We start from the raw sequence: 21,604 nt of genomic DNA, 5'->3' as shown, positions 1-21,604 counted from the left end.
GAACAAAGCATCTCTTGTGCTCATACCATTTCTACTAATTTAGTTTATTTTATTTACGTTACATCCTAGTAAACTTGCCTTTTATTGCAAAATCCGTTTGGATATAGTTTTTTATGTGGTGGAAAATATTTGACACATTAGCGAAATATAGTCGTTGCGTTTAATTTCTAAGAGGTATGAAACTTTCAATAAAGTAATACTTTTTCACAAAAATGGTGTTAATGTAGAAAAAAATCATGAATATGCCATCGTAGAATTTGTCTATGATGTGCCATATATGGTACATTCCGTACTGGAAGGAGATTGACAAATGACAGATCTCTGTTTCGTTAAAATGTAGCGAATATTGCCAAATATCATGGTGGAATGTTTTACTTTGCGTACTCTGTATATATTTTTATTTAACACGTATTTCATTTGAACTATTTCAGGTAAAACCATAAAAGTTATATTAAATCTTTTGTTACAGACCATCAGGAGAACCTTCATACGCACCCTTATTCACTGCAACCATCCAGTATCCGATAGGTCCCGAGAATCAACAGCATCCACCAATCATCCTGTTTAATCTACAAGAAATTCGTGTTTGCATAGACCCTTTACTTTGTAAATGGTTATTATACACTCCCAAGCAGTTTGGACATACCCTTAATATGTATGGTAAGTAATATGACCAATCAACATTCCATGTATTACTCTTTTATTCATCTCGTTTGCTTATTTAAAATGTTCTATGTGTCCTTCTGTTTTATTGACTACGAGCCAGTCATCTTTTTGGTCGGTTTCCAGAAGTTTTCCTATTAGTAGGTTTTGATTTTGGTAATACCACGTGCTTTTCTCATTTTTACCCTTCACACCTTGTCCTATAGTCTATAGTCCGTCCCACCTTGACTTTACAGTATAGGGAACATAGGCAATACAGTCCTTATGAGAGTTTTTAGCGCGGTGATGCCGATTTTATCAAAAAGAATTTGTAATTGAACATTAGAGAGATTAAATTGAAACTTTATTTGAAAGTTTATTTGATATATTATAGTTATTACGCATATGAATCCTAAAATTGTAGATTGCCTTTCTAAAACAGATTTAATTTAATCTCTCTAATGTTCGATTACAAATTCTTTTTGATAAAATCGGCATCAACGAGCTAAAAACTCTCATAAGGACTGCATTGCCTATGTTCCTTATACTATAAAGTTAAGGTGGGACTGACTATAGTAATTCTATTTTCTTCATTACTTTGTTACATGTAACATGTGTGTCTTCGTCTTCTTGCTTCAAACGGGACAATGATTATCAGTTACACTTAGTCGTGAAACCTTTGTAATAAATACTGTCCTTTCATTAAAATTCATCAAATAGTTCCGTGCTCTGGATAAAAGTAATTTCTTTTATATAGTTTAAAGATTTTCCTGGCTTCACAGACCAGATGTACTAAATATATAGGTTCCAACTTTAGTGTCTAGTTCTCTCCTAAATTTTTTTCGTTAAATATGTCATTTTTAGCTCAGCAACTTTTTTCGCACTTTTAATTATATTGGACAATTATATTAGTCCTGGTTGCTGGACAATTGTCAAGGCCGTAGCACAAAAAAAATTATAAGAAGAAAAAGTAAGGTGTGGTTATGTTATTAAAAGGTAAACAATTGTATGTAGTAAATAAAATTAGTTATTAAAATGCAGTATTGCAAGCAAAATACAATTAATTAAATTTATTTTATATAATAATTGCATATCATATCAATATTGTGGAGCAACATATAATTTTTCTTCTTCAATGACAGTAGGTATGCAATATATGTCAATTTGAGAATTTCAATAGACAATATGAATTATTTAAGAAAGTTGCAAGATTTCCCCGCTATTCGCACACGATCGTTTCTCGCATCCCCTCCAAGTACTTGCACACCGCGAATAGAGGAAGTATTGGTAGTAAAGAGTCAATTTGTAAATAATAAAAGTTTTTGAATTTAGTAAGTATAAAACACAAATACATTTATTTGAAAGTGCTTTTTTTACAAATGCAAATTAATAAACAACACATGAAACGAATAGACGTAGTACTGCGCACTGGTATGTAGCATCCCAACGCCGTATGTTTCGGTACAAACCCGTGCGTAGTTCGGGGGGTTAGAACCCCCGAACCCCGGGTTTAGCTCTTTCAAATCAACCCTTGTTTGGAACCAAATATGTCCTACCGTTTCCGTGTCTATATCAAAACCGCGCTGTGGTGAAATGAACACGCAAAAGGAATTACGCCTCCCGAATCACCCGAATCATGATTTACAATGTATAAACTTTGTAAGTCATGATTTGGAATTTACAATGTATATACATTATAAATCATGATTCGGGAATGCTCCTCGTAATATTTAACGTGTCTTGGTTTGTTTATTTCTAGTGCATCTTTATTGTGATTTTAGTATAGAAATCAAAATTCGTTTGATCTCTACCTCGACGTGTTGTGTAATGCATAACGTAGATTCCCCAGTGTCAAGTCCTTTGTACTTAAAGGACGTAAGTATTTGTAATGAAATAATACTCGATGTAAAATACTTTATTTTAAAGAATTATGCACATGGTTTCCATTTTCTATCGCAGTATTAAGTATGTGACAGCTGTCGTTCAGATGACAGTAGTACCAACCTACATTCATGGTTAAGGGAGTTTTACACGAACATAACACCTCCTCCCTTGACCATGAATTACAAAAGTTAACTAGAAGTAAAAGTACTTACAAATTCAGTCTGGTAACAGGTTTCCTTACTCTAGTGGAACGCCTTAAAATGGGTTCCTCAGTTTCAGTTTGAGCCCCAGGTACACTATTCGAACTTTCCATATTGTTTGAAATTTCGGATTCATCAGTAATCACTTCGGTAGGTGGTGGTGAGACACTGTGCTCTGGAATTGATGCCTCCCTCGGAATCAAATTGTGAGTAATGGTATCCGGAATGTAACATGTTGGATTATTTTGAGATGGAGCATATTCCCCAATTTGCCGTATTTGGTCTACATGACGTTTCCATGTTCTACCATCATCTAACTGAATTAAATAATGCAATAACCCTAATCTGAGTACAATAATGCCAAATTGCCATTTAGAATGAAAATAATCCCTCACGGAAACCCTAGTTCCTATATCAAAGTTTCTTAGACTCATATCAGTATAGGTAACTCTATCACTACATGAAGGTTTAAGTAAATCTAATCTATTCCTTATTTGTCTTCCTAACATAAGTTCTGAGGGACTTTTACCTGTAACTGTATGTGGGCTTCTGCGGTATTGCATAAGTAGCTTACATAATTCAAACTCCCTGTCATTTCCCTCACTTCGCATAGCCCTTAAACATTTTTTTAGTATTTGGACATATCTCTCTCCCTGTCCATTAGTTGCAGGATGGTAGGGTGCAGTAAATTTTTGTGTAATTCCATTATCTTTCATAAAAGTTCTAAACTCATGAGAGTCAAATTGTCTACCATTGTCTGTAACAAAAACTTTAGGAATACCAAAAGTTGTAAAAATTTTTCGGCAAATTTCAATAGTAGTTTTTGTAGTAGTATTTTTTGTAAAATGAATTTCAGGCCATTTACTGAAGGAATCTACCAATATAAAATAATAACCTCCATTGAAAGGTCCAGCGTAATCAGCATGCACTCGTTCAAAACAAAATTTTGGTGGCTCCCATATATGAGAATTATCTTTAATTGGGTTGTTCTTGTGCTTATTGCACTCTAAACAATTTTTACAAAGTGACTCAATATCCTGGTCTATGTGAGGCCACCAGCAATAACTACGAGCTAAAGATTTCATTCTAACTATTCCAAAATGTGCAGTATGTAATTCTGTCAAAATTTTATTTCTCAATTTAGTAGGTATAACTACTCTTTGTCCTCTCATAATAACATCAGATTGTAATGAAAATTCAGCTTGATTTATATTGAAGCTAAATCGTTTATCAACAGGTTTTCCTGTTTTTAACCCAACAAGTAATTTTTTTAAGGTATGATCATTTTTTGTATGAAAAGCTAGATCTCTAATATTTGTAGGCAAAGTTTCAATTTGATTTATTTCAAAAATATCTGGCTCATCATGTGTGAAATTTTGTTCTGATTTTATAGGTAGACGTGAAAGTGCGTCAGCATTGAGATGAGAATCTGTATTTTTGTAACGAATGTCATAATTCAAACCTTGTAAGAAAATTGCATAATGTTGCATTCTTGTTGCACTTAAAACTGGTAGGCTTTTATCAGGTGCAAAAATTTGAACTAACGGTTTATGATCAGTGAGCAAAGTAAATTTCCTAGCACATAAATAATTGTAAAATTTTTTTACTCCAAAAATTATGCTGTAAGCTTCTTTGTCTATTTGTGAGTACCTTTGCTGTGTAGTAGTAAGAGTTTGAGAAGCAAACTGTAAGGGTCTCTCTGTACCATCTGAAAAGATATGTGAAAGTACTGCACCTACCCCATAGGGTGATGCATCAGTTGCTAGGACTAATGGTAAATTTGGGTCATAGTGACATAAAACATTTCTAGAACAAATGAGTTTTTTTGCTTTGTCAAACGCAGTTTGACAAGTATTCGACCATTTAAAATTGACATTCTTTTTAAGTAAATTATTTAATGGTTGTAAAATTGTAGAAGTATCTTTTAAAAAACGTCTGTAATAATTAATTAGGCCACAGAAACTCCGAACTTGAGTTCTGTTTGTAGGTATTGGAGCATTTGCAATTGCAGTTACCTTATCTGCACTAGTAGACACACCCGTTTTACTCATCTTATATCCACAGTAGTCAATCTCGTCTTTGAAAAATTCGCTTTTATCCAAATTTATATGTAAATTATGTTCAGATAATTTCTTTAAAACTTGTTCAAGTCTTTGTAAATGTAAGGTATTATTTGGAGCTGTAATTCTTATATCATCCTGAAATATTGAAATACCATCTATTCCTTGTAGCATTTGCTCCATTAAACGTTGCCATTTGGCAGGAGCACTAGCAATTCCAAACATTAATCGATTTGGTTGAAATAAACCTTTATGGGTGTTTAATGTAAGTAAATGTTTCATTTCATCTTTTATTGGCAAGTGTAAGTAAGCTTTCGTAATATCTATTTTTGTATATTTGTCCCCACCTGCTAATTGGGAAAGTAGGTCATCTGGTGTAGGTAAAGGGTATTCATCCACTTCAATGCAAGGGTTTAATGTGATTTTAAAATCACCACAAATGCGTATGTCCCCATTTTGTTTAACTACAGGAACAATAGGAGTTGCCCAGTCCGAAAATGCTACTTTCTTTAAGACTCCCTGATTTACTAAGGACTCTAATTCTGCCTCAACTTTAGGGCGTAATGCAAAAGCTACAGGACGGGCCTTACAAAATTTTGCTTTAGTACCAGGTTTTAGATAAATTTCAGCCTCTAACCCTTTTATTTCACCAACTGACTTTTCAAATAAATGTTTATATTTATCTAACAAAGTTGCAATTTCAAAATTTTCATGTAGAATTGTATTTACCTGATGTAAATTGATTTCCAGAGCATGTATCCACTCTCGACCAACCAGTGAGTAGCCATCACCATCCACCACATACAACTTTAGAGTGTGCTTTAATTCCTGGTGCTCAACCTCCACTGAAACTAAACCTAAAACATTCAAATTATTTTTGCAGTATGTAGTTAATTTAACATCCGATTTTTGTAATTGTAATGCAGGAAAATATTTTTCAAATATATTTTTATTTATGATTGTAACAGCAGCGCCAGAATCAATTTCAAAATTTAAAATATTACCATTCACTTTTAAATTTATAAAAAATTTATCTTTGCAATTTCCAGCATTTACTTCTAAGACCTCTTGAGCAGAGTTTACTGAATTTACTTGCCTGTGTGAATTTTGTTGTGCCTTTAAACAAACTTTTTGAATGTGTCCGACGTTTTTACAAAAGTTACAGATTAAATGCTTTTTATTACATTTATCGGCTAAATGCGAGGTGTCTCCGCATCTATAACAAGCCCTATTACGGTTATTTGACATTGTAAAAGTATTATTAGGAGAGCTACTATGATTATTTACTGTATTATTATCATTAAATTTACTAGTGTTTGTATTTTTATGAAAACTTTTTGCTTTCGCATTTAAAACATTTATACTAGCCTGATTGTAATTATTGTTGTGAGAAAATTGATTACTATCCTTTTCTGAAGTTTCCATGCTTGCTGCAATTTCTACGGCTCGGTCCAAGTCCAATCCCTTTGTTTCTAATAGTCTGGCTTGAATCCTCTTTGACTGTAAACCAAAAACAAACTGATTTCGTATAGCACTTTTTAAATATGTGGAAAAGTTGCAGTTTATGGCAAGTTTCTGTAGAGAATGTAGGTATTCTTGTATACTTTCGCCTTCTGCTTGTCTTTTTGATTGAAACCTAAATATTTCAGCAATTTCAAGTGGTGCAGGGTTGTAAAAATTATCCATTAACTTAACTGTATCCTCATATGACTTGTCTTCAGGGACCTCTGGAGCTAGTTTATCGCACAGTGTATCGTATGCTTCCGACCCCATGTAATGTAGTAAATAGGGCAATTTCATTTCCTCTGGAATTTTAAAAACTTTGTATGCTCCTTCCAGCCGTTTTACCCACCTGGACCATTTTGTAGCTGTCTGGTTAAAAGGTTCAACGGAAAACTGGAATGTAGAAACTTGTGTAGACATTACTGGAGCTGTAGCAGGTGCAACTATCGCAGTTGTAGTCGAGGAACTCGTGTTTGTACCGGCTGTAGTTGGAACGTTGTAGTTGATGTAGTGTCTGTAATATTTGTATCCATTATCCTCGTCGCCAAATGTCAAGTCCTTTGTACTTAAAGGACGTAAGTATTTGTAATGAAATAATACTCGATGTAAAATACTTTATTTTAAAGAATTATGCACATGGTTTCCATTTTCTATCGCAGTATCAGGCCCGGATGTTCCTAAAAACGAGTTTTCGTCTGCCGAGCGCATGACGTCACTCACAGAGTAATCGCTGGCGAGATATAAAGAAACCAATATAAATAACGTCAAACTTCTCTTATTTTATTCAAATTACAAAAGGTAAAAATCTGAAATTTACACAGAAGTTACTATATATGTAAATACAACTTTTTGTCCAAGAAATTTTAAAATAATTACCCACAAATTAAAATTAAAAAAGGTATTTAAAAGACCAAATAAATTTGTATAAGTAACTTAAAAACTAAACAAGTACATAATTACAAAATATGTTCGAGCATTATTTTAAATATTTAGTTAGGTTTGAATAGAGAACATGAAATAAATAAGTGCTGTTTTCGAATTAACGTTTGTATAAATAAAAGTTTTATTCCTACACTTATTACTAAACTTAGGCAAGTATGCTAATAAAAACGTATGAAATATGCGCATATACAGTAGTTTAAATAAAATATGCATGTTGTTTTCACCCAATTTTGAAAAAATGTGAAAACGTTGAATTATTTACGTATGTCTGTCCGTACGTCCGTCCGTAGACACAATTCTTCCGTCATTATACCAGGTAGAATGACAAGTGAGGTGTCGAATGAAAGCTTATATTATAAGGATGGTACTAAAGGTGAGAAATTTGACCTAGGACTTCCGGTTTTCGAGTTGCAACCGGAAGTACTGTTTTAAAGTCACCGGAATAGTACAAGCGATATATTATTCGATCCGCTTTAGCAAGACGAGAACAAATATATACTTCCGTTTTCATGACTGTCTGTCCGTCCATCCGTGAATATAACTCCTCCGTTACTAATACAGATAGAATGACAAGTGAGATGTCGAATGAAAGCTTATAACCCAAGGATGGTGTTAAAGATAAGACATTTGACATCGGACTTCCGGTTTTAGAGTTGCAACCGGAAGTACCTACCGTTTTAAAGCGATATATTATTTGACGTGCCTTAGCAAAATGAGAATAAATGTAGAGATACTTTTGGTTATTATACCTATAATTTTCGGTTAAAAAGTTCTAACCGGAAGTGCCATATAATATAATTGCAGAAATAGTACCTGTGACATATCAATCAAATCGTATTGAAGAGTCGAGCTTGAATCTTTGAAAATTAAAATTTAAAAGAAAATTAGGTGTTGAAAATTCTGGGAAAATTCTTGTAACCTGAACGGGGTTACGAGACGGTTACTACAGTTTCGCAGAATTTTCAACACTTAGGTAATTTTCTTTTAACTTTTAATTTTCGCGATTTCCGGAATGGAAATCGAAACTCAAACGGTAGTATTTAAGAAATGTAATTTTCGTTACACCAACAATTGTAGCTCAATCCCATATACACATTATTAAGAGCTTTTTATTGTTTTCTAGGCCAAAATTTTTTTCCATTTTCTTTTGGTAGCTCTCTGGAGGGTAATTGATCTATTTAGTTCTTTTATGCGAATGAACATTCTTGCTCTAAAGAACAAGCGTTTTGCCTTTTCGGGGCATTGAATATCTACACTTTGCAACAAAAGACTTTTTATGAAATTTTCACCACATACTAATCCATCTTTATTATGTGCAGCAAAAAATACCCTGTTGAGACTCTCAATGGCATTCATGAATGCAGAAGATGGTTTTGACAAACCACCCTCGCTCAAATGATCTATCCACGTAAATGATGCACTCGACGAACTTTGCAATGATAAGTCGTTCTTAAATTTATGGCAAATGAATCCTGCCAGATCATTTAACTCCATTCTGTATCTTTTACAGTTAGAGCTCCATTTCCCGCCCCCTATGATTTCCCGGAAATCGGGAAATTTAAAAATGAAGAGAAGAAATTGGTTTTTGATTATTTTTCACTCTCTTTTTTATTTTTCTATTTTATCTTCATTATTTTTCAATGCAATTAGTATTAAAACGTATAAATTTGATTAAATATTGAACATATTTAGAAACAGGAAAATTATAAATTTGTGTTTAATCTGAATTTTCGTTGTTTTTATTATTGAAATAAGTTTTAGGAAAACATAAATTGTTCAGTGTTTGATCTTTCCAGCTGATTCCTTTTTTGTACAGAAATTTGCTGAAATTATAAACACACGTTCGCTTTCTGTTGATGAAGGTCAGAAAGGTCAGATGTTTTTTAGTGCAGTGAGTAATTTTGTAAATGTCCGGTCAGCTGATTTGAATTGTCGTACAACGTGACCTCTTTTTTAATGACCGTTTATAATTTTTCATCGCATTCTTCATAAACATAAATTTAATTAAAAATTAATATTTACGATATAATCCTGGGCCCTTCAAAATGAATCAGATCTTTTGCATAAACAATAGAATGTTTAGGCTTTAAAAATGTAACTAAAAAATGAAATATTTTAAGTGGAATTTGTTTCAAGCTTCGGTCATATGTCGTATAATCCGTGTATAATATTAATATACGACATAATATGACGGAAGCTCACAACAAATAAGAAGTGTGGAAAAGTCCTATTTAAAACGAAATATTTAAAAAAACCTCAAAAAACACAATTAAACGAATTTATAAGCGAAAACGTATGTTAACTATATATGTGTACTGCAAGCTAACTTTTAAAACAACTCTGTGAGTGACGTATTTCGCGCCAAGGAGGATCCGCCCACAAATGTGTACCATCCTATCTCTGGTTGAGTGTATCGTGTCGCAGTATTAAGTATGTGACAGCTGTCGTTCAGATGACAGTAGTACCAACCTACATTCATGGTTAAGGGAGTTTTACACGAACATAACACCCAGGTATATTCATTTGTCACCCTTTTTCCTTTCAAATTATACAAAGATGAGGTACAGGTGAAAATCAGAATTTTTTTTCCAACTTAAGAAATCTTTTAGATTTTGAAATCTTTTAGGTTTCTCGTTGCTTATAAATACAGTTATTTTTAAGTTAAAAATAGCTAAGCTAGTCCACTATTTGTTATGTTTTTAGAGTTTATTTAACTTTTTGAATAATTAAATAAAAGCTGCTGTTTTTCTTTTAGAATGTGGTCCCAAAACCAAAAACGTTTCCGATGTCAGTAGCAGCGTTGCAGAAACTCCTCGTAAAGTATCTAGTCAAATAGAATCCGTGCATAGCAGTTCTGACCGAGAACATTTGTACATTCCACAGAAAGTACAAGTAACCCGAGAAGAAACTGTGGATATCCAAGAGAAGATATATAATTTTTTGAAGAAGTGGTTCGATGTTTGGAAAGGAGTGTTTCTGTGTGGAGATATTTCTCAGTGTACTATTTATTTTCCATTGGGGTCACTATCTGCGATCGGATCTCAAGGTACAAACTTAATTATAAGTAATTAAATTATTTTTATTAATCAGTGAAAGAGGAATTATTGCAAAATTGCACGGTTTGAAAATTCATTTACGAAATTTACCATGATTTACCAAGAATCTTTACATGTTTCAGTCAAATGAGAAATTTCCGTTAAATACTTACAAAGAACACAAAATTTATTCTTTAAACTTTAGTTAATCCATTTCGATTTATAGACTAGGAGCTAGTATAGATGAAATTTGCTAATTATTTTAAGCACGATAAGAGCCTATAACTTAAATAGTTAAACCTAAAAGAAAACGTATGAACACGGTGCCGTCACTTTTTAGTAGCACATGCGCCGACAGTGGCGCATCAAACTTTCTACTTGTCGACGAGAAAAATAAATTAAAAGGTAACCTCCCTCACTACCAAAATTCAATCTTTTTCATTTTTTTAAGTTCTATGTGATTCGAAAATAAGACTCAGCCTAATTTTAACTCACCACCCCTTCCCTCTTCCCCATCAAAAACTTCATTTTTCGTTTTTTTTTTTAGATGGGATGCAATCAATTTTAAAATTTCAAAAAATTCACAGGCATAGTTGAGGCTTTTACAAAACATGTGTATTTTTTATAGATCCGTAGGTTGACTGTACATAACCTCAAAAAAAATTTATTTATTTTTTGAAAAAAGCGTATAACTTTTTGTTGGAGATGGCTGCAGGTCTAATTTTTTTTTCTGTTTTATGTATTTTATCAAACACTATATTTTTAAAAATATCACAAGGAAAAATTCCTGTACTGGCTGTATACCATAAATCACAAAAATAAAAACCTTATTTTGTAAAAGGTATATGTATTTAAAATCCCTAAAAAGGGCTGTATCACAAAACGTTTTCGGAATCAATATTCCATCATCAGTGTTATCACAGGTTTACATGCTTTAAGCCACCAAAATGTATGGGTATAAACCCTTAAATTGATTTTAAACGGTTGGGGTTACATTATTTTATCAGATTTTGAAGGATGTTACAAATATTTTCAGATTAACCCCTGGCATCACATGACATCAACCATATTGGTTGGAAAATTGTAGGTAGAACCTTACATGGCAGAGTTTAGGTGACAAAATTGTAGGTAGAACCTTACATGGCAGAGTTTAGGTGTTTGGTACCATTCGATAGATTTTTGAAAAATATTGAACAACTATTTTTTAGTTTTTCGATCTCACGTTTATTTCTCGAAATATTAGCTTTTTTCTTGTGAAACTTTGTGACTCACCCATTTCCTTACGCCCCCGCTCAAACCGTCAGATTTTTGAAATATACACTCTTTTGCATGTACTTAACTTACCTTATCTTAATCTGACGATTTCGAGTTTTTCTAAGGATAGATTTTTTTTTCAAGCCCCCTTAACGAACTCCCCTGTATTCAGATCCAATATATGTTAGGGATACAATTACAGGGCACAAGGTTTCTCCCCATATGATTATCTGACGCGCTCGAGTAACTGCAAAAATCCCCGCTTGGGCTCCCCTACGATTAAGAATTATTATTATTGGTATGTTTATTTTATATATTTTATTTTATAGGGATCCAAGAGGCCGTTGAGTCAGCTGTCAACAAAGAACAACCTCCGGATATCTTGATAATAACATTGCCTTTAGCAAACATCCGTAGCGCTCATCGACAAAGTATAAAAAAGTATTTAAACACACTTCCAGTGACTCTACCCGATACAATATGGACTTCTGAGAAATCAAGTTTTCCCTGGACAATGTCTATATCAGACATGAGCTGTTACACCATTCAATTCGGTAAAAAGTTGACATTCTTGAAACCGGTTTCTTTGAATGCTACCGTTGGGCTCTCTACGAAGCCAAATAAACCTGAGGGTGAAGTAAACTTGGACACCAGTAAACCGGATATTGGTTGCATTGGTGTTTGTGTTCATATAGACATGACTCCGATTGTTATTTCTACCTCTGAAGTTCAGGTGTACCTTTTTGCAAGTATTCTCTATGGTAAGTAAAACCCAAAGACATTCAGTATTACAATTTACTATTTTAGTTGGGAATAAGTCACAATTTTACTTCGGAAATCGGTATCAAAATACAGGACATTAATGTTTTAATGGATGTTTTAATACAAAGCATTAACGGTTATTGATTTTTCGTCCTCTTATTGTTGCTTCACCTTGCTATTTCTCATAAACGTGACGCATAATGTGTTCGCTGTATACATTGAATAGAATGGGGGATATTTTACATCCCTGCCGAAGTCCAGATTTCAAATTGAAGTTTTTCGAATGCGTGTTATTAACTCTTACATTGGCGCTACTATTTGCATACAGTTCTTTTAATAAATAGATTAGATTTTCTGGTTTGTACCCATTCTCCTGTAGCCTTAGAGTAGTCAACAAAGCACAAAATATGTTTCTATATTAAATTAAATTCTAGGGGTTTTTATTTAATTTGCCGAATATTAAGAATGTATTCTCTTGTGCCCCTATTTGGGACGAATCCGCATTGTTCTTGGGAAAGCTTTAGTAAGAGTATTGATTTTATAGGCGAGCGGCAGCAACTCGTAAAATTACGTTATACCGACCATAAAAATCAACTTTAAGGTGAATGACCAATTTTGGTCATTCTTTATGTTTTCGAAGTCGCTTAATCAGAATATGAAGTTTATTTTTATCTAGAATTGGTGGAACATGTTCAAAAATCAAATTTTATGCAAAAATCCGAAAAATCAATTTTGATGATTTTTCAACTTTACCTCGCTGTATCTTTGGTAAATATTTCCTTTTGAAAATTTTACTGTGTGATCAACCTGGCCCAAAAAGACTACAGGCGGTAAAAAAATATTGTAGAATGAAGATCAAGAGCTGACAAGAGGAATCAATGACTTAGAAACGTTAAGAAGGGGCCTTATTTCCGACAGCGAAATAAAATGGCTGAATAATGCTGGTGATGATGAAGAGCAAGAACAGCACTAAGATCAATAATAAGAAATCAACAAACAAGTATCTAGGAGGTTATAGAAATGTTTGTCATTTTTTTTTTATTTCTGGTGCCAAATATTTTTTTGCTAAATATTAATACTTTGTAGGTCTCATGGAAGTAGCTAGCAATCTTATGCCTGAAACGGCGCCGAATGTTGTTCCGAAAACTCCAGACGCTCTACCACCTGTCCTTAGTAAGAGTTCGACAATGTCTCCAACCATATTAAAAGAAAATACGCTTGATTCGACTAGTGACAGAACCCCACCTATTGCGACGTTATCCCAGCAAGAAACTACCGACGAGACTGCTAGACTGACGGCTTGGGTTCAGTGGACAATTACCAGGTTTACTATAGAATTATTGTCAAGCGAGTGCAAAGACACTTTGAGTGACAATCTGGCACCACCACAGCCTCGTTTGAAACTTGTCGTCGATGCCGAAGATATTGTTAGTTCGTTGGATTTTCAAAGTGTTTATTTAAAGCTCAAGAGCAAAATTGGGTCGGTGTCCATTCAACATTATAAAAGGTAAGTCGGAAGTTTGTTCGATTAAAATATGTCATAATATTGATAACAATTTATGTATTCCATGAGCTATCTCTTAGGTAACTTTCAAGAAAATCGTCAATTGCATCTAAATGGCCTTGAAATGGCATGCAGATTCTCATGTCTTGTGGAGTCTGAATTCTTTTTCTTCACTTCTAGGCGGGACAAGTATGAAGATATGAGTAAAACGATAAAATGAGTAATTAGTATTTACTCATTTCATCGTTCCCCGTTAGAGGTCACTGTAAATATTTTAATATTTGCATTATCTTCTCGTTTCGTTTTGATCCAAATCAGTCTTCTTGCGAAGCCTCTTTGAAAAGGAATAGATTCCGAAACATCGGTGTCAGAGGATGGCAAGAGACTCGAATTGAATCAAAACGAAACGAATATTTTCATTTATGAAGATATATTGTGAAAAAATAGTTGGCACGGCATTGGTACTAATTTTGAGAATTTCATCTGTACTTGTTGTACATACTACTTTTCCAGATGTATGATTTTTGAAGGATTAACTTCTTAGAATTGTATATCCATACATATGTTTCATACATACAGCTGCTGCTTTGTCATTTGGCTCCCAGCGATCTCTTGGAATATCTTTGAACCATATTTCCATCCCGGCAGGATCCTTTGTTACAGCAAATGTAGACACAAGTCACTTGCCTTCTCTGAGTCATAGAGACTTCCCTACCAAATCACAACTGACTTTGGTAGTTTAAAGTTGATACAATACATTTTATAGGCAACCATCACTCTAATGCCACATGACAGTGATGAAAAAAATATGCTGACGAATGGACAAGAAAAAAAATTATAATACCGGGACTGAATGTGTTAAAGATTAACCTAGATTCTTTCGCCTTCGATCTTGTTCTTACTGGCAATCATGATTTTTGTTTTTTTTATGTTCAAAGCCTTTCCATGTACTCGAAGTACTGCTTGAGCATTAAATTACATAAAAGCTGAGTATTTGTTTTCTTCATACATTTAAAGTGAGTTGCTTATATTATCTGCTAAACATTTTGGACCAACATTCACAAGATTTCTATTTTTTTAGGTTCACACCAACTTCGGACTGGCAACCTGGACCATTTTCGGGAATAGTCATGCGGTTAAGGGAAGATGTGGCTGCTACCCAAAGGCATGAAGATAACGGCTTTATAAGTATTACAATAACGAGAGCAAGCTGCCAACACACGCACACTTTATGGGGGGCAGTACAGAAACGTCATCATAAAGAACCGAAAAGAGGAGAATCTTTAAATCCACAATTACTGTCACAGAGTCGTTACATTACAGAAATAGTTGTAAATATACAACCTATAGGTAACATTTTTTATTAGGCACAATACTGCCCTACTAAGAAAAAACCCCGTATCTCCACTATAGCTAGTTTTGAGAAAGACGAGAATAGTCATTTTTGGCGTTTACGAGGAAACTATTTCATTTCATAAAATATTTAGAAATGTAAAATACGGGGTTTCCTCTATGTGAATATGTTATATAAATCATAATTATTCATATGGTGCAAATATCTCAAATTTTGAAATTTTGGAGATACGGGGTTCTTTCTTAGTAGGGCAGAATAGGTAGCACAATATAAGTTGTTCAAAAAAATTTTCGTTGTATAAAACACGATGTTATATTGTATTATAATATTATATTATAATCTTCCTGAACTTCAATACATTCTTTTTTCTTTTTCTATTGCCGTCTCCACTAATGAAGGTTGGCTATAACCATTGCAAATTCGTCTCTATGTTCTGCTTTTTTTAAAGCGTCTGTGTGTTTAACCTGGTCCAGTCGCGAATGTTTTTCACCCAGGATATTTGTCGTCTACCAGGACCCCTTTTTCCTTCAATTTTACCCTTCGTAATTAACTGCAACAACTCGTACTTATCATTCTAAGTATGTGCCCCAAAAATGCTGTCTTTCGCCTTTCAATGGTAGTCAAAAGTTCTGTCTCTTCCCATTCTGGTATTCATGGTATTTTCAAAATTCTCCTAAAAAGCTACATCTCAAAAGCTTCCAGCTTTCTCATTAAGTCACCATTAACAGTCCAGGCTTCGACACCATAAAGAAGACTTGGATATAACATTTTACCATCCGATATCGGATTTGCAGATTGAGTCTTTGGTTACTCAGAAATTTCCTTATCTTCAAAAAAGCTGCTCTTGATTGCTCTATTCTTCTTGATCAAATTTCTAATTTCGGATTTAGATCTTCCGTAATCCAGACTCCTAAGTATTTCATTTTGTCCACTTGCTCAATATCTTCATTTTTTATCTGGATCCTTATAATAAGTTTGCTCCTTTTACTGATAACCATGGTTTTTGTTTTTTTATGATTATTGTTCAACCAAACTGTTCCCCAGTATCATAAATTGTGTTTAGTAGCGTCTGCAGGTATTTCTCACTTTCAGCGATAATGACTGTATCGTCAGAATCTTCTTCTTTAAGTACCGTGCCCAAATTTTTAGGTGTGGGTAGCTTCCATAACAATTTGCCGATATCGTTCTCGATCTTGTGCGGCATGTAACAATTGATCTTCTGATAAGCCAGTCCATTGACGAAGGTTTCGGAGCCATGAATATTTCCCTCGACCAATTCCTCTTTTTCCGTCGATCTTTCCATTGAGTATTAACTGTAGCATCCTGTATCTGCTACCTCTCATTATATGCCCCAGATATTCAAGTTTTCTCTTTTTTATCATCTTCATTAAGTCACCTTCGCCTTGACGTACTCTGTTTAAGACTTCTCTGTTTGAAATGCGTTGAACCCAAGATATTCTGAGCATTCTACGATACGGCCACATCTCAAAGGCTTCTAATTTGTTCATCATGTTAACCTTCATGATCCAGGTTTCACATCCATATAGTAATACAGGATACACATAACATTTTAGGAACTTAATTCTTAGTTGTAAGTTCAGCTGAGAGTTGCTCAGAATAGATCTAAGTTTCATAAATGCTCCTCTTGCAATTTCTATACGAGTTTTAATTTCTTCATCCGGATTTAGTGTCTCGTTTATCCAACATCCTAGGTATTTAAAATCGTCAGAATAACGGATGTTACTGTAATTTTCACCATTTTCAGTACACTAGTTACAACAATCTTGTAATATATAAATTCCATTCCTGAATTGAGAAACCTGAAGATTGTGAAAATATATTTTTACTTTTTACTTTTCACTTTCCTACTTTCTTCTATTTTTTAAATCAATACTCAATTTGAACAGTTTGTTTATAGTCTAAGAGCTAGTGAACCCTCCGACTAACGGTCTTCCTGTAAGGCTAGAAATTTGTATAGTGATAATTCATAGCACACCAAGGCTAAAAACCATGACCTGGCAGGCATCAGCCGTGCACGCGTATCTACCAGGTGAATCGAAAACTGAATAGTTTAGGGGAAAAGAAACTTTCTCCTGTAAGATTTAAATTTAAGTATGTGTTTGAGTAAGTCATTTAGAAGAAATGTGTACAATGCCAGGCGATTCTGAACAGCATAAGACCTTGCCAGGCGAGGGGAAAGATTAGGGGTTTTTCCTAAAATTATTTTTTTTGCATCGAACCAAGTTTTTTTAGGTTTTTTGAATCATTCCAAACAGAAAAGGTTTTTTCCTCTTAGGTTAATAGTTTTTGTTTTGAACCCTAAATCGGACATTTAACTAAAAATTGCAATGTTGCCAAGGTAGGTAGATATTCTTTAAACATTGATTGATGAAATCCCGAAGAGTTTTTTGCAATACAATATCGAAAACCCCTTTGTTTTTTAATTGCTAATCAAGCGGGCGCGACACTGTAGTGTAAGTGAGGACGTTTGAGTTTGCATAAATTCATTATCACGAGAATGGGCAAATTTGAAGAGAAATCCTCAGACAGGTCGATTTTTATTCTTAAATTAGAACTTTTTGGCATATATATAATACTAGTGACGTCATCCGTCTGGGCGTGATGACGTAATCGATGATTTTTTTAAATGAGAGTAGGGGTTTTGTAATAGCTCATTTGAAAAGTTATTTAATTCTCTATTCAGTAATATAAACATTAGCAAAATTATTTGTACAGGGTGTACAAAAAAAAACATTTTTTTATTAAATTAATTTAGACAAAAAGAAGAAAACAATTTTTTGTACACCCTGTATAAATAATTATGTTCATGTTTATATTACTGAATAGAGAATTAAATAACCTTTCAAATGATCTATCACACGACCCCCTACTCTCATTTAAAAAAAATCATCGATTACGTCATCGCGCCCAGATGGATGACGCGCCCAGATGGATGATAATTTAAAAATAAAAATCGACCTGTCTGAGGATTTCTCTTCAAATTTGCTCATTCTCGAGATAATGAATTTATACAAACTCAAACGTCCTCACTTATATTACAGTGTCGCGCCCGCTTGATTAGCAATTAAAAAACAAAGGGGTTTTCGATATTGTATTGCAAAACACTCTTCGGGATTTCATCAATCAATGTTTAAGGAATATCTACCTACCTTGGCAACATTTAAATTTTTAGTTAAATGTCCGATTTAGGGTTAAAAATGGCCGATTTCGCAATTTTCAAAATGTTTAATCGCTGATATAACAAAAACTATTAACCTAAGAGAAAAATCACTAAAGACCTTTTCTGTTTGGAATGATTCAAAAAAACTTTGTTCGATGCAAAAACAATAATTTTAGGAAAAACCCCTAATTTTTCCCCTCGCCTGGCAAGGTCTTATGCTGTTCAGAATCGCCTGGCATTGTACACATTTCTTCTAAATGACTTACTGAAACACATACTTAAATTTAAACCTTACAGGATAAAGCTTATTTTCCCCCTAAACTATGCACTTTTCGATTCATCTGGTAGATACACGTGCAGGGCTGATGTCTGCCAGGTCATGGTTTTTAGCCTTGGTGTGCTATGAATTATCACTATACAAATTTCTAGCCTTACAGGAAGACAGTTAGTCAGAGGGTTCACTGGCTCTTCTTCTTCTTCATGTGCCGTGCTCGATTATCGAACGTTGGCTATCAAATTGGCTATAGCAATTTTGTTAACGGCAGCTCGGAAAAAGGATGCAGAGGATCTGTTATACCATTCTCTCAGGTTTTTAAGCCATGACGTTCTTCTTCGACCTGGCCCTCTTCTTCCGTCTACCTTGCCTTGAATTATTAAATGGAGTATATTATATCTCTCTGGGTGTCGCATAACATGGCCAAAATATTCAAGTTTTCGATTTTTAACTGTTCTGACGACTTCTGTGACTTTTCCCATCCGGTGCAAAACAACTTCGTTACGAACTCTATCCACCCAACTTATTCGTAGGATTCTTCGGTATACCCAAATTTCAAAGGCTTCCAATTTCTTGAGAAGAGTATCTGTTAAAGTCCAACCTTCGACACCGTACAAAAGAGTAGAGAACACATAACATCTCACTAATCTAATTTTAAGATTCAAAGTAATGTTGTTTCCACATAAAAGTTTCTTTATCTTAAAGAATGCAGCTCTGGCCTTCTCTATACGTATTCTAATTTCTTTGCTCATGTCCCAGTTCTCATTTAGATTACAACCAAGGTAGGTGATACTGTTAGTTCTCTCTAATTGTTCACCATAAGCTGTTACTACTTCCGGTTGTATTGGCGTCTTACTGACAACCATCACCTTGGTCTTTGCGGTGTTTAGCTTGAGTCCATATTCATCACACGTTGTTGTAATCCTATTAATCAGATGTTGAAGTTCTTCATAATTGCTCGCAATTAACACCGTGTCATCCGCATATCTCAAATTATTAATATTGACGCCATTCATTTTGATACCACATTGAGCATTATCCACTGCTTTATTGAAAACAAACTCAGAATAGATGTTAAATATTAGTGGGGACAAAATGCAGCCCTGCCTTACTCCTCTTCGTATTTGAAGTTCTTCAGACGTGTCCCAGCCAATCCTGATGTTTGCACGTTGATGCCAGTAAAGATTTTTGATAATGCGTAGGTCTTTATCATCAATACCCACTTTCTGAAGAATAGCAATCATTTCCGTATGTTTTACCCGATCAAAGGCCTTCTCAAAGTCAATGAAACACATATAAACCGGATGTCCGACATCTCTGCATCTCTGTACCATAACCTGAATACTAAACAGTGCTTCTCTGGTCCCAAGGTTATTGCGGAATCCAAACTGAGTATCACCAAGCTGTTCTTCTATTTTTTGGTACATCCTAGAGTGCAAAATTCGTAGAAATATCTTTAAAACGTGACTCATCAAGCTAATGGTTCGGTAGTCACTACATCTTTTCGCGTTTGCTTTTTTAAGTATCGTCACAAAAGTCGACAGCAGCCAATCCGTTGGTATATAGCCAGTTTGATAAACTTTATTAAAAAGATGAAGGAGAGATCTTTTACCTGAATTTTCGAAGAGCTTTATTATTTCATTCGGTATTTCGTCTGATCCCGTCGCTTTTCTGGTCTTTGCTAATCTTATTGCTTGTTCAATTTCGTCCATAGTTATGTCAGGTCCTGTAACTACTTCGTTAATTTCAAGCTCGGGCCTTTCATCATTAAACAGTTCCTCAATGTATTCTTTCCATCTGTCTATTTTATCCAAATCAGTGATAATCAGTTTTCCGTCTCTATCAACGATGTTATTTGCATGTTTTTTGTTCTGACCGGTGAGTTCTTTTATTTTTTTATACATATTAAATGAATCATGTTTTCTCTGCAACTCTTCAATTTCTAAACATTTTTTTTCAAAGTATATTTCTTTTGCCGCTCGTATTTTAGTCCTTATCTCTTTATTAATGCGTTTATACATTTCGATGTTTTGATTCTTAAATTTGCGTCTTTTTTCCATCAAATTCAAAATCTCATCGTTCATCCACTGTTGCTTCTTTTGATTTTGATTTTTCTCTTTGAAGTTTTGAGTTGAGTTGCTTATAATCGTTTTGATTTGGTTCCAATGATCCTCGATGGATTCTTGTTGTTCGCTATTCTTAAAATTGCTCTCTAAATTGTTTGAAATCCCCTGACTGTTGTTTCTAATAAAATCGGTATCCAGTTTGTTAGAGGATCGTTGTTGTTTTATCCGTTTAAGTTTTAATTTTATTTCGGCTAACAATAGATTGTGATCAGATGGCACATCGGCGCCAGTATAGGTTTTTACAGACTTTCCTGCATTTCTGTAACGCTCACTGATGGTTATGTAGTCGATTTGGTTTCTTACGATATTATTGGGGGTATCTGCTGGAGATTTCCACGTATATAATCTCCTTTTAGGTAATTTGAAAAAGGTATTCATTATACATAGATTATGTTCGTTGCAAAAATCTGCGAAATAGTCTCCCCTTTCATTTCTATCGCCCAGTCCATAACAGCCAATAATATTACTTTGTCTGCCTTTTCCTATCTTAGCATTAAGGTCACCCATCAGAATGGTGAGATTTCTAGTCTTGAGTTGGTCGGTAACAGTTTTTACATCGGCGTAGAACTTGTCAAGTTCTTCCAGTTCACTTTCCGCTGTCGGTGCATACACTTGTATTAAATTTATGTTTCTGGGTTTCGCGTTCAACTGAATCATTATGACTCGTTCAGATACCTGGCATACCGCCCTAACACATTTGCTAACCTCGTTTGAGACTATGAATCATACACCATGACGATGGTAATTACTCTCTTCTCCTGCATAATATACTTCATGATCATCCACATGGCATTGGCCAGATCCGGGCCATCGCATTTCACTGATACCCAGAATTGATATTTGCAGCCTTTTCATCTCATTTATGGCATTGTGTGTTTTTCCT

General features: G+C 34.2%; 1 protein-coding gene across 1 annotated transcript in view; it reads left to right on the top strand.

Annotated features, from left to right (window-relative positions):
* LOC114333037 (intermembrane lipid transfer protein VPS13B) overlaps positions 1–21,604 on the top strand; it is a 187,835-nt gene that overhangs the window by 57,446 nt on the left and 108,785 nt on the right. Inside the window, exons 15-19 of the mRNA XM_050655825.1 lie at positions 470–660; positions 9,987–10,277; positions 11,850–12,281; positions 13,369–13,789; positions 14,868–15,136. Coding sequence (XP_050511782.1) covers positions 470–660; positions 9,987–10,277; positions 11,850–12,281; positions 13,369–13,789; positions 14,868–15,136 — 1,604 coding nt within the window. The remainder of the gene's footprint in view (positions 1–469; positions 661–9,986; positions 10,278–11,849; positions 12,282–13,368; positions 13,790–14,867; positions 15,137–21,604) is intronic.

Source organism: Diabrotica virgifera, chromosome 7 (assembly GCF_917563875.1).
Source record: "Diabrotica virgifera virgifera chromosome 7, PGI_DIABVI_V3a".
NCBI lineage: Eukaryota > Metazoa > Arthropoda > Insecta > Coleoptera > Chrysomelidae > Diabrotica > Diabrotica virgifera.
This window is presented reverse-complemented; position numbering and strand designations above follow the sequence as displayed.